Source organism: Mustela nigripes, chromosome 14, assembly GCF_022355385.1.
Source record: "Mustela nigripes isolate SB6536 chromosome 14, MUSNIG.SB6536, whole genome shotgun sequence".
NCBI lineage: Eukaryota > Metazoa > Chordata > Mammalia > Carnivora > Mustelidae > Mustela > Mustela nigripes.
This window is the reverse complement of record NC_081570.1, coordinates 21,400,359-21,414,864: the sequence shown is the minus strand read 5'-3', so window position 1 is coordinate 21,414,864 and position 14,506 is coordinate 21,400,359. Positions and strand designations below refer to the sequence as shown.

Below are 14,506 nucleotides of genomic sequence, written 5' to 3'. Positions count from 1 at the left end.
TTATATTTGCTTATCAGTTTATAGGGGGAAAACTTTTTCTAACTTTTGGATTTTATGAATTAAAAAAAGGAAAAAAAAAACAATTCAACATAAAGCAACTCTTAACTCATTCAAATTACCAATAAGGAAGGAGAAATTTTACTGAAAGTAAACAAAATTTTTATTTAAACAAAAATTTTAAATGCCTAAATTCTTGTGATTTTAAATTTAATTGTAATAAATTTTAATATTATATATATTTATTTATTTTTTAAAGATTTTATTTATTCATTTGACGGACAGAGATCACAAATAGGCAGAGAGCCCAATGCAGGGCTTGATCCCAGGACCTTGAGACCGTGACCTGAGCCAAAGGCAGAGGCTTTAACCCACTGAGCCACCCAGGCACCCCAATTTTTATTTATTTATTTATAAATTTTATTTTTAAGTAATCTCTACAACCAATGTGGACCGTGAACTGACAACCCCAAGATCAAGAGTTGCACACTCCTCCAACTGAGCCAATTACATGTTATACAATATAATATAATAAGTTATATTATAGCTGTTACTTATTTACACTTTCAGGCATGATGCTCAAGTCAAGTCCATACAGTATTGTATCTTATACAATCTTCATAATAAAATCATGAGGCAGGGGCCTTTGGCTCAGGTCATGATCCTGGGGTCCTGGGTTGATCCCCAAGTCAGGCTTCCTGCTCAGCAGGGAGTCTGTCCCTCCCTCTGCTCATGCTCGTGCTCTAATAAATAAAATCTTTTAAAATTTTTTTAAAAATTTGAATTAAATCATGAGGCCGATACTAACATCATGGATGGGGGTGGGTGGTGTTTGGAGGGCGGTAATCAAAGCTCAGAGACATTCAGTTACTGGTAGTAACTGGAATAAGTGGAGGATCCGGAACTTGACCTCATGTGACCCAAAGCCCATGACTGCCTTCTCTCACTGAACTGGGGGGATATAAGCAGTTAGATGCAAGACAACTTTGCTTTCAATGAAGTAAGTACTTTGGGACATCCTCAGATCAGTAATCTCTTCTAAAAAGAATTACGCCAGAAAAGCCTAGTTTTATTTGCAGCAAATGATTAGAGACTCTGTAAAGAAAGAAGGTTATCTATTGTGTTTACTCCAGTCTTTGTTTCTGAAACAGCACATCATGTCCTACCTGGGCAGCCTCGTAAGTGATGGTCTTGGTCTCAGTGTGAACAATAGGGACATCTTTGGTTGGGATTTCACTTTTCACAGCGGTGGCAGTATCTGAGATGGTGACGGTTTGAGTCTTCACCAGGGGAGGCTGTGAAGCAGTAAAGAAACAGAGTTAGTTACCAGAGTCTTCGGAAGGCTGCGAAGAACTAATCTTCTGACATTGATCTGATCAAAGTGATAGCTCTAATCAAGCCAAGGGCTAGATCAATCTCTGCCCAAGCCTTGGAGACTATTCCAAGTAGCCTTGACAAGGTGTCAAATCAAGAGGGATATTAAAAAACAGCATTACTGTAATCATTTTCATATCCTTAATGGAAAGCTGTAAGATCAGACGGTTACGATCAGTGATATAAAACACTTTAGACTGACCTTCAGAATTTGAAACTGTTTGCCAAATAGCAGTCACTTTTGTTTGTCCTTGTGACTGTGCCATTACAATTAGGAAAATCAGTCACATTTCCTCCACTAACTACAAATGGGACATGAAACAGCAATGGCACTGGAACACTTTATCCTGGAATTCATTAACTTCTTTCAAATCAATGTCAGACATTCGCTTTGGATTTATTGAGAAGGAACAGTATTTGGAAAACTGGAAAGAAAATCATCACTCCTACCACCACCTGGTGATTAATCTCAGAATTTCAGAAGAATGAACATTAGTGGAGTATCGAAGGCTTCTTGTCCATTAGCTCACCTTGCCAAAGACTACAAATCACCCTAAAACTACCAGTTGATTGTGATAAAGTTAAGTGGCCACCCATCTTAGCATAGGAGATTAGTGCCTGTGAGCATGGAAGCCCTTGTGAGTGGGGTCAGTGGGAGTGGTGGGCTGTACTATGTGGCTGCAATACAGAAATCATTATCTGGGGTCTGAAATCTCAAAAAAAAAAAAAAGATCAGTTGCCTCTTCTAATGAAGAGTATTTGAAATTTTGAGCATGGCCTCAGAACACTAATGGCTCTTCACCATAAAAGTCTCAGAAATTCACCTCTGTATATGGCCCACACTTGAGCAAAGAAAAGAGGAACCCACTCACACCAGCTTCATAAAGATAAGCAGATAGAACTTACCCCCAAGAGTTTTAAGTCATCAGGGGTGAAAGCGTTTCTGGCCATGGAGTTAATTCCTCTGAATAAATTTATTTGTAATAATCAAGGGGTTTGGTTTTATTCTTTGATTCTGAAAAAAGCAGAGAGGTGACTGCCCTCACCACCACCACCACCGCCACCTCCACAGAGTAGATTCTGGCCCTCTCCCAGAGTGAGTCATTAGACCTGCATCACTGAATCGGTTACTACCTGGAAACTTCGAATGAGGCTGGGGAACTGGTTACCCACACGAGAGTCATGAAATGATCCATTTTGCTTTCCAAGTGGCTCTCCTGGTGTAACATGTTCTTCACTACTCTCTGCCTTTTTTTCACCAAGTTGCAGCTGAGAGGAAGCTGGCGATACTGAGAAGTTTAAGGCACTGTCCTGTTCCTCCATTCCTATACATTCCCCACTTGAGCCTCTTGGTATTTCCTTAACATCAAGATAGCCAGCTGCCCCCCGCTCCTTCTCTTCTGTCTCCTTGCTGCTTATGGACAGGGAGCCAAACTCAAAGCTTTGTGGAGACTCCGACGGGGTGGTCATTTGGCTCTTACTAGGAATTACTGAATGCTTGGGACCATCCCATTCAGAGTCAGGGTTGGTAGATGGCCCCTTTGCCACGGCAGCCGCCTCCTCTGTGCGAATGCCATTTATATTCTACAAATGAATGAACACATACAAAAGCAAGAAGGTTAGGAATAAGTAGGGAATACAGTGAACTCTGAGAATCAACAATGATTTTTAAGAGGTCTTGAAAATATCAGTATTAATATAAACCAAGAATCTTAGCTCCTGAGGTAGCCAAAAGGAACAACTGCTCTTCATTCATAAATATATTAGTGGTCTAAGCAGTTCCAACCTCATTATGGTCTTATTTCTATAACCCTGTTAACCTAAGAACTAATTTTGATATGCCTCACATAGTACCAAGCACTTTGTGTTACTATGATCTTCCATGTATAACACATAGTTTTCATACTTAAAAGAGTTACTTTGCCATTCCTGAATACCTAACTTGTTACTATACACAGGGAACAATGCGATTTATGAGCCAATCAAACATCTTCTCCAGAAGCCTGATCAGGTTGCAAAATGTTTCATATCACCAAACCATAAATATCATACTAGGCCCTGATAGAGAGACTAAAGTCTCGACTTTGGATGGCAGGGATTAAAACATCGAATACATCCAGAACAAACTTAATCCAACCACTGTCATGAAATTAAGTATCAAAAAAAGTGATTTCTTTGTAAACATAATAAAAGTGACCCAGTAGCTGAGACACACTTTTTTTTAAAAAAAGATTTTATTTATTTATTTATTTATTTGACAGAGAGAAATCACAAGTAGATGGAGAGGCAGGCAGAGAGAGGGAAGGAAGCAGGCTCCCCGCTGAGCAGAGAGCCCGATGCAGGACTCGATCCCAGGACCCTGAGATCATGACCTGAGCTTAACCCGCTGAGCCACCCAGGCGCCCCTGAGACACACTTTTTAAGAAGATTTTTTATTCATTTATTCAAGATAGAGCATACAAGCAGGGGAGAAGGGCAGAGGGAGAGGGAGAAGCAGACTCCCCACTGAGCAGAGAGCCTGATGGGGGGCTCTATCCCATGACTCTCAGATCGTGTCCTAAACTGAAGGCAGATGCTTAACCAAATGAACCACCCAGGCACCCCAAGATATATTTCTTCACAAATGAATGACCTATTGCCATACCTAAGAAGTAAGTCCTGGAAACAGTTCCTTCCTGGATCAAGTATCTTACACCACAGAAAAAACAGACCTAAAATAAGTACTTCCAAGAGAATGTGGATGACAAGGTAACATCACCATGGATGGACATAAACCTAAAGTTTAAAGAAAGGTTTATTAGGTAGAGGAGAAGGAATTCACATGAGTAAAAAAGTAATATGAGCCAGGTGAAAAACCAACAGGCTTAAGGAAGAAGCTAAATGTCAGGAAAGGTAAACACGTGCATGTGCTCACCAGAAAGCCACGTGGGCCTGAAATTTTGCCAAGATCAACTTCCCATATTACATACCACCTACGAACTTACTAACAGAAAAGGACTCTTTTCAAAAGGTATTCCTGGAATCAATGACACATGCTTGGATTGTACGTACACATGTTACTGCTCAAATCACAAGACACGTATTCTTATTTTTTAAAAAATTGCTGCTGCTCCTAGACTTGCAAACCAAACTACATTGTGATGGATATAAACCAGTGCCCTATTAAGTCAAGCAAAGAGGTGCTGCACTCAAGAACTTCAGGCCATACTTCTAAGCCATCTTGAAACCATCAACTCAAGAACATCCCAGAGTGGTACAAGTTGAATTCAGATTAGGCAGGTCTTTCATGGACTGATTATGAAGATCACATGATCACACATGGCATGAAAAATGGGATTGAGAGAAAACAACAGAAACTGTCTTTGTCTGCAGACAAATCAGAGATACATAAAATATTCTTGCTAAGGATATGTGAATTTCCTCATACTTAAAATGAGAAAAATACCTGGTTTGACTCATGGGGTTCCAAAGATCAAAAAAACCAATATACGTGAAAGCACTTTGTAAATTCTAAAGTGCCATATAAAGGCACTTAATTCAACCAAAGTTCTGAGTACCTAGAATATGCTAGGACCTTATTTACTAGAATAAATTAGTTATTATTTACGCACTGTCTTACTTTCTAGGGCACTTTTCTCACCATTTCTTTTGAGTCAGACCAAGCTGTGAGCTGTTCAAAAATAGATCAGCTGGTAATAAACAAATAGACTCTCTCAAATTGTTATATGGTAGCTCTAACACTATGAACAGCATATACAAACTCACTCACATGGAGAAAAACTTCACGGCTTTTCCAAATAATTTTGTCACAAGCGAGAAGGCTGATCTATAACCAGGAAAGTACCTAAGAAAATCAAGTTAAGAGCCGATTTTATACCAGTCTGCTCAAGTGATATGTGGTGGTCTGCCGTCAAGAAGCCATTTATGAATTGAACATAGCTTAGGCCAGGAACACCTGGGCAAAGTTGCCTACTGTTGAATAAAACTAGATCAAGCAATAATTTTTGTTTCAAAGCATGTGCAGAGGAGACCGCCGATAAAAGCTGCAGCCATAATAACATCACTTCAACAAATACTTGCTGACCACTTAATACATGTTAGTCACTGGAAATAAAAGGAAAATTAATAACAGTTGGGTTAGATTATCACTTAGAGCATTCTCACATATGGTTAAATCGACCTTCCCAGTTGGCTCTGTTGTCCAGATCTGGACACAGCCAACTACTTACTGGACATCTTCCCAGCCATATGGAATGCAATATGCCCCAAGCTAAACTCATCTCTGCTGCCGCCTGGACCTGCCACCCCAACTTCCTCCATCATTTCTGTTATATTGGTAAACGGCACCATCATCCGTCCAGTCTTCCAAGCCAGAATCCTGAAATCATCTTCAATGCCTTCCTTATACACATCCAACAACCCCCGTGAATTACCACAAGTCATTTCCATTCCATTTTAATATTGCCCTTATCTATCTGTTTCTATTCCCACGCTTACTACCCTCATTCAGGCTCTTGTAATGCCTCCCTTCACTTACTGCTAATGCCCTAAATAGTTTTTCTTCTTTGCTTTTTTCCTTCCTTCATTCTCATCTCAAACCTTATTTATTTATTTATTTATTTATTTATTTATTTGACACACAGAGAGAGAGAGAGAGAACAAGAACACAAGCAGTAGGAGTGACAGAGGGAGAAGCAGACTTCCCGCTGAGCAGGGAGCCTGATGTGGGGTTCGATCCCAGGACCCTGGGATCATGACTGGAGCCAAAAGCAGACTCTTAACAACTGAGCCACCCAGGTGCCCCTCAAACTTTTCTTAAACAGATCTTCTACTCTGCTGCTAATGTATTTCTTTTTTTAAAGATTTTATCTTTAGAGAGGCAGTAAGAGAGAGAGAGAGCACGAGCCAGGGGAGGGGCAGAGGGAGAAGCAGACTCCCCACAGAGGTGGGTGCACCCCGCTCAGGGCTCAGTCCCAATCCCAGGACTCTGGGCTCATGACCTGAGCCACCCAGGCACCCCTAAAGTATTTATCTCTAAAATGAAACATCGAGAATTCCATTTTGCCGCTTAAAAGTCTTTAGTGGTTCTTCACTGCCTCTGGTTAAAGTTCAGACCCTTTAGTAAGACATAGAAAATAGTTTAAAATATGACTCCTACCTCTCTCTCCAGCTTTACCCTGCCACACCTCCACAGATACCCTTCTTTCCATTAACTCAGTTTCTAGCACAGCATGCTTTCTTTTGCCTCCCTGCCTTTGTAAATATTGTCAATATTATTCCTTCTGCCTGAAAAGTCCATGCTCGGCTCAAGTGTCATTTCTGGAAGTTCCCCCCGACTACCTAGAGTATGCAGATACTATTACTCTTTTGTTCCCATTGCACCTTGTCATTACTGGTTTAGTAATCCATCTTTCCTGTTAGACTGCGGGTTTCTTGTGTGTGTGGGGGGAGGGTGGGTAGTGAAGATAAGGATTTCTTATGTTACTTAGCTCTGTATCTCTCTTGTTCAGTTTTTGGCACATAATAGATGTTCAGTAAAAACTGAACATTGCTGAAAGTATATTCAATAAATCCAGGTGACTTGAGAAGTTCTGCTTGGCCTTGTGCTATTTAAAAACTGAAAAGGCACGTTTAAAGAGAACATACAAAGTGGGAGTGCCTGGACAGCTCAGTTGGTTAAGCATCCGACTCTTGACTTTGGCTCAGGTCATGATCTCGGTGTTGTGAGATCGAGCCCCTCATCAGTTGGGTGTGGTGCCTCTTTAAGATTCTCTCCCTTTCTCACTGTACCCCACCCCACCACACACACACAAAAGGAAAGAATGTAAAAAGTGGTCCACTTGACCAGACCCACTCTCTCTTCCAGGATTTTATCTCCTACATCAGTAAAGAGGAAAAGTGACATTATCCATGTTCACAACATGCCAGATAGTGCACTAGTCACCTTAATATGTTTCCTCACTTAATTTTTCACAACCTCACTATGAAGTAGTCACGACCTCTACTTTAGAGATAGAGATGAAGAAACAGAGAGGGTAAGCAACTCACAGCTAGTTAAGTGATGGAGCTAGGGTTGAAACTCAAGTTGGTTTCTCAGTCTAAAGCCCATTTCTTCCATGGCAACAAAGTGTTTCAGGTAAGACCAGAGGACATGTCCTATTATGTTCAAAAGAATGCATCAAACCTTACTATACTTTTGAGAAGTACTGAGATTGTCTGAAGTCCTCTCAGTAGAATCTGATTTCAGTGTCCAGCACTATCCTTTTAAAAATAAGAAAGCTGTGGGGCACCTGGGTGGCTCAGTGGGTTAAGCCGCTGCCTTCGGCTCGGGTCATGATCTCAGGGTCCTGGGATCGAGTCCCGCATCGGGCTCTCTGCTCGGCGGGGAGCCTGCTTCCTCCTCTCTCTCTCTCTGCCTACTTGTGATCTCTCTGTCAAATAAATAAATAAAATCTAAAAATAAATAAATAAATAAAAAGGCTGAAAGGCCAGAAAAGATGGAGGCAAAAAGAAGATACAGTCTCCATGACACAACTCCCAAACTTGGGCAAGTAATGGTAAGTGAGGAATGTTAACTGACAGCATTGTGCCTTTAACTAAGGCCATCAGGAAGGGCCACTGGATTATATAAGACTCTGCGCAACAGCATATACCAGATTGGCCTGGAAACTTTAAAGGAATCTTGTTAGGGTATGAACAAATATAGGACTGTGTCTGAACCTCCCACAGTAACTGACAAAATTGAGACGTAATGTGATTCAAAGGTGTTAATTCAGACGTTGCTTATCTGGACTGATGGGGGATCTAGAAGAAGAAAGATGCTACAACAGTAAGGCCAGCTGCCTGTACAAAGTACAGCCAGCTTATCTAGTTGGTTTCAAGAACAGGAAAAGCAAGAATGTTAGACAAATATTTAATTGAGAATACTATTAGAAAGTTTTCAATTTTATTTAAAAAGTGAATGGTACCTGCTAAGTATGATAATTAAGAATTAAGTATTTTCTTTGGGTGGGGAAAATCCAAACATTTTTCTTTTTAATGGTTTTCTCTTGAAGAGTATTTATTTAGAAGGATTATGTCTCAGGATCATCAAACCCTGGTAGGTATGTGCCCTTCCAAGTTATAAACTACCTCTTCCCTTGACTTAAAGATCCCAGACATCATTAAGAGCAGTGCCACTCCATTAAATGCAATCCAAAGACTTTTTCTCTTCACGTTATTTTTGAAGCAAGGTATTTATAGCTCAGACGAATGAAAGAACCACAGTTATGCTTAAAAGACTATCTTATCCTATAAGAATCACAATGAAAATAAATCCTGAAAACTTTCCTAAAATTTTGCCACATAAGAAAAAATATATATACTTTTTTTTTTTTCCCTGGAGGGACCATATAGTAAGTTTTCCCACACACATTTGATCATCTGTTTCCTGCTTTAGTGAAGACTGATTTTACCTCTGGGTGGCAACAGAAAAGCAATTCCTTTCTGTATTAGAAGCGAGAAAAGAACCTGCTATTGTCTCATTTTATCTTTCTATATATTAAAATCCTGGGTAAACAATAACGACCAAGTAAAGAACAGCAGTATCACTGCCACCTTGCCATGTGATTTCAGGGAACTACTTTCACCTCAGGACCATAATCAAATGTTGGAAGAAGGCAAAAATGCTAACTTCAAAGACTACACCCTCCCCTTGGTAATGTGCTATGCTTTATTTCTTACCCATTTAAAAATATTTTCCTGTGTATAACTACACACATTAAAAAGATTTCAGCGCATATTAAAATATCAGTAGTAGTAGCAGAAGTGCAAATAAATGTTTTTAAGTACACTCTATGCCTAACGTGGGACTTGAATTCACAACCCCGAGATCAAGAGTCACATGCTCTACTGACTGAGCCAGGCAGGCACCCCAAGAACTGCAAATAACTTAATTTCTTTCTTTGTGTTTTTCTGTATTTCTTAACCTTTCTAAATGAGTATGCATTACTTCCGTTATAAAAATGTTATTTAATTATTTTCTTATGCAAGCTTTTGTATCTGGTTTCATAATGAAATAATCTACAAAACCTGAAGAATCTGGTAAACAATTTATGAAGTGCTGATAAATCCTTAATGTCCTCTAAACATTTAAAAACAGTTAAAAATAGGGGCACCTGGGTGGCTCAGTTGGTTAAGCATCTGCCTTCGGCTCAGGTCATGATACCAGGGTCATGGGGTCAGGCACTGTGCCGAGCCCCTCGTGGAGCTCCCTGCTTCTCCCTCTCCTCCCCACTCATGCTCTCTCTCACTATCTCTCAGTCTCTCAAATAAATAAATAAAATCTAAAAAAAAAAACCTGTTAAAATAGTTTCCTAAAAGAAAAAGTAGTTAATAGAAAGAATGCTAAGTAATGTAAATGATTGGTAACTAATATAAACATTCTCTTTTATATATATAATATAAAACCTTAGTAATTTATCAAGTGGATTTTGAAAGTCAAAGTCAATGACTGTGTACTTAATGTATCTGGGTGGAAAAGAAATAGCTCAACTTCAAGGTGTAGCTTCATTATATTTTGTTTAATGTCTTCTGATTTAAAAATGGCAGGATTAGTCTCAGGAATGTGAATAAAAATATGGTTGTATTTGTGATGTAATTCCTTAGTAGATTTTCTTATTAGAGAACATAGCTCTGAAACCAGTAAAGACATGCAAAGAAAATTACCATTCTCCTGCCAGACATGATAGCAACTGGGAATATAAAATATTAAATCAAAGATTCCTAAAACTTGATCTGAACAGTAACTCTAGATTAAGTGATATATATACTACAAATCAACACTATCACACTTCAGTCGGAATGATTTATATTTTTCTTTCTTTCTTCTTCTTCTTCTTCTTCTTTTTTTTTTTTTTTTTGCCTGAGTGCCTTGCACCTCAGGCTTAAATCTTGTTTTATTGGAATCAAGTATAAAACATCAGAATGACTGAGCAAATTCAATAAATGGTTTAAAAGCCATCTCAGAAGAAAAACATCTTTTAGGTGATTTGGGGATAGATGAAAGAAAGAAGCGATCTGATCCTATGTACTTAGATTTAGTTGAAGATTTTGACAGTGATATGTACAGATGTTAGTTAAGTATATCTACACAAGATAAATATACCTTTTTTTAAAAAAAATCTATTTATTTATTTGACACAGAGAGAGAGATCACAAGTAGGCAGAGAGGCAGGCGGAGAGAGAGGAGAAAGCAGGCTCCCCACCGAGCAGAGAGCCCAATGCAGGGCTCGATCCCAGGACCCTGAGACCATGACCTGAGCCGAAGGCAGAGGTTTTAACCCCTGAGCCACCCAGGTGCCCCAAGATAAATATATCTTATGGTGGTGGCAATGGTGGAAGCTTGCGGAGAAGGCAACTTTAATTAATTAAACTCGAGAGCTGGTCTCGAGTTTAATTACTGTGTCTTGTTAATTTTTTGGTGCATTCGCAGGTATGATACTGTTACATTAAGCATCAAAATATGCCAGTCAATAATATTATTGAGTCCATACTAGCAGAATTAGACAGCTGACAGAACAATTTTGAATGAAAGAAGAGAATAATCATGTCAGTTATAGAGATAACTTCTAATGAGAGCCTGGGAATCAGTATATGCTGAATTTTGAGTTTGCAAAGAAATGCCTTTCCCTAATATTTTATTCAATGCTTCCAAAGATCTATCTCTAAAATACTTATGAAAAATTTATCTTCATATATGTCCATGTTTAATGGATAGTATAGACAAATATGAATAAATATGGGTGTTCTTACTTACTAAAAACAAGACAAATTTTAAGAGAGGGCCATTAATATGCTAAGTTGACATTTTATTTTATCGAATGGATGAAACTGAGAAGTAGGAAATACAGATAATAACTGCAGAAAAATGTTCATAGTCCAGCTGGACCAAAATACAAATTCTCTCACTAAATTGCATGACTATCTTGGTCTAACCCACTTTACCAATACCATCTTTTTTTTTTTTTAAGATTTAATTTATTTATTTGACAGACAGATATCACAAGTAGGCAGAGAGGCAGGCAGAGAGAGAGAGGAAGGGAAGCAGGTTCCCTGCTGAGTAGAGAGCCTGATGTGGACCCTGGGAGCATGACCTGAGCTGAAGGCAGAGGCTTTAACCCACTGAGCCACCCAGGTACCTCTACCAATACCATCTTAAACCGTCTCAAACACTCTACTCCAAATCAGCAAGGGTTTGACCCTGACATAAATATTCTTAGGGACTCAGCCACAGAATACCACAAATACTTTTTTTGATGAAGCTTGAATGATTCTTAGAGGTACAAAATGTCATTTGGTTTGATAATGAGGTGTTTTTGGTTTGTTTGCTTCTGGGTATCAGTCGAGTTTTCTTTTGATGTTGTGTGTGAGGTTTGACTTAATTAATGGGAATTTAAGCTATTGATCTAAATATCTCCAATAAACATGTAAACTACTAATTATTTTCTTCTAAAAAGTTCAAATCCTTTTATTGAATGTTTTTTGCTTTTTATTTTATTATTATTTTTAATATATTATATGTTTATTTTATATATAAATATATAGTATATATTTATGTAATATATATACATACATATATATATATATATATATATATATATGTATATATATGACTTGGACTCATGACCCTGAGATCAAGACCTAAGCTGCGATCAAGAGTCAGACCCTTGTGGTGCCTGGGTGGCTCAGTGGGTTAAAGCCTCTGCCTTCTGCTCAGGTCGTGATCCCAGGGTCCTGGGATTGAGCCCTGCATGGGCTCTCTGCTCAGCAGGGAGCCTGCTTCCCCCTCTCTCTCTGCCTGCCTCTCTCCCTGCTTGTGATCTCTGTCAAATTTTAAAAATTAATTAATTAATTAAAAAAAAAAAAAAGAGTCAGACCCTTAACAGACTGAGCCACCCAGGCACCCCTATTTAATGATTTTAATACCAGAAAACAGATCATCCTGGGGCCCAACAAAAGCCATGACAACTCTGCCTCAACCACAACCAAGGCCTCATTTCTCATCTTTATCTTCTGGATCCTATACACTAAGAGAGATCCTATTTCCGGTTCTGGGACATTCTGTAGGACTCAGCCTGGAGGATTTAACTTAAGATAAAGTGATTCCAGCATTAATAAATCAATCCATCAGTGGTTTCAGGATCTTAGAGAACCGTTCTCTTTTCTGAGAGCCATTTTCATAATACCCAGTTTCATAAATCACTAGGGTTTCACAAATTCCAAACTTCTCCTTAATTCACCTTCTGTAACGTTTACCACATTTTCATTTGGGGACTGAGTGACTTAGGAGACAGATGTGGTGTGACAGAATGTCATCAGACTGAAACATCAAAGACCTGTGTTCTGGTTCCAGTTCTTTCACTTAAAAACCGCTTGTTCTTGGGCAGGCCTCTCAAGCTCTGAGACTCTGTTTTATGAGAAGAAGCAAGAGCATTGCTGTTATGATTATTATGAGGGTTCACTGTACAGGTGTTCACAGTGAAGTGATGGGCAAATACTAGACACTATTTGTCTTTGTACTCTATTTCTTAAAATTCTTCCTTTTGCAAAGAAACATGAACCAGAGCAATAAAGACATCTACTCTCTACTTGGAAGTGTTTCTTGAGCACCCAAAGTGGGCCAATCCTATATATTTAATTAAGGCTGGTCTTCCTTTCGGCTTAGCAAGTTCTCAGCCAGGTTCTCCTTAGATTTTATTTTATTTATTTATTTTTAAAGATTTTATTTATTTATTTGACAGACAGAGATCACTAGTAGGCAGAGAAGCAGGCAGAGAGAGATGGGGGAATCAGGCTCCCTGCTGAGCAGAGAGCCCGATGTGGGGCTCGATCCCAGGACCCTGAGATCATGACCTGAGCCAAAGGAAGAGGCTTTAAACCACTGAGCCACCCAGGCGCCCCTCTCCTTATATTTTGGAGAATATCACCAGACAGAATTTTGAAGAAAGAAATTGTGACAGAATATAAGAATTAAAATAGGTACACTATGAGAATATTTAATAAATATTCCTGATTCAAGCTCCTTATGAAAAACACTGGATAGGCCATTTTTTAATAGTTTTGAGATATATACTATCTGCTAAAAAAAGAAAATTAGGAAAAACATTTCTCATTAGTCACAAAATTTACAATCATTTAAAACTTAATAGATTTATTGCTATTTCTAAGTCCAAATCATATCTATGTTACTACACACAGATTTTGCTTCCTGAAATTATTAAATTTTCTGTAAAAAGAGCCCATGATTTAACATACTACCTCTATCCTCACTTTCCAGAATCTCACTTTCCCTAAACCTACCACATTTATTAAACTAGCATTTGTTTTCACATTTCCCTGCTGAGCAGAGAACCTGATGTGGGGCTTGATCCCAGAACCCCGGGATTGTGACCTGAGCCGAAGGCAGAGGCTTAACCCACTGAGCCACCCAGGCGCCCCTCGTTAGACTTTTTAATAAGATTTATATAATCAAAAAAATAAATACGATAAGAAAAAGGGAGTAAGAAGAGGGAGGCAATGGGATTGAAGGACAGGGTTGTGCACAGACACACATACACCCACCGAGCACATTACCCTTGCTTCGCAAACCCAGTAAGAAATGCTTTGCACCGCAAATGCCCACAGAACCAGCAGGAATCGAGGTTATCTTGCTAAGCACAGAAGGAAGATACCCAGCAGTAGTGTCCAGCTCCTGGTTCTTTACTAAAGTAAACAATAAATATTATAGTCACTTAACTTATCAACAGTCTATTTAAGTAATACCCACAAATGGTCTGCAACATGCAAACTAAAAAATGTAGAACCCAATCCTGATTAGATCAGTTAATTGCGAGTGCTTTGTTTCTACATTTTTCTCTTTAACAAAACATGGGAAATTTATGTTTCAGCAAACAACGGCTTTAAATGCCTTGGGGGGAAGCTCTAAAAAAATGTCTTTATACATTAATTTAGTATCAATATTTGTAATCTTATTCCTGTTTTGAAAATTAGTAATAACTGGTGTTTCCTGTGGTTGTATGACAATCAGTAGGAATGTCAACCTGGTGATTAAAAAAAATTTGTTAAAACAAATACTTTTATATGGGCACTTGCAATA

The 14,506-nt window shown here is 38.7% G+C and overlaps 1 protein-coding gene across 10 annotated transcripts in view; it reads right to left on the bottom strand.

Annotated features, from left to right (window-relative positions):
* EPB41 (erythrocyte membrane protein band 4.1) overlaps nucleotides 1-14,506 on the bottom strand; it is a 196,334-nt gene that overhangs the window by 15,215 nt on the left and 166,613 nt on the right. For 6 of the 10 annotated variants that reach the window (XM_059376900.1, XM_059376896.1, XM_059376895.1 and 3 more), the window contains 2 exons: nucleotides 2,506-2,955; nucleotides 1,164-1,292 (listed from right to left, as the gene is read on the bottom strand). In XM_059376900.1, the coding sequence (XP_059232883.1) occupies nucleotides 1,164-1,292; nucleotides 2,506-2,955 (579 nt within the window). The remainder of the gene's footprint in view (nucleotides 1-1,163; nucleotides 1,293-2,505; nucleotides 2,956-14,506) is intronic. The other 4 variants (XM_059376901.1, XM_059376902.1, XM_059376903.1 and 1 more) reach the window with 1 other exon arrangement.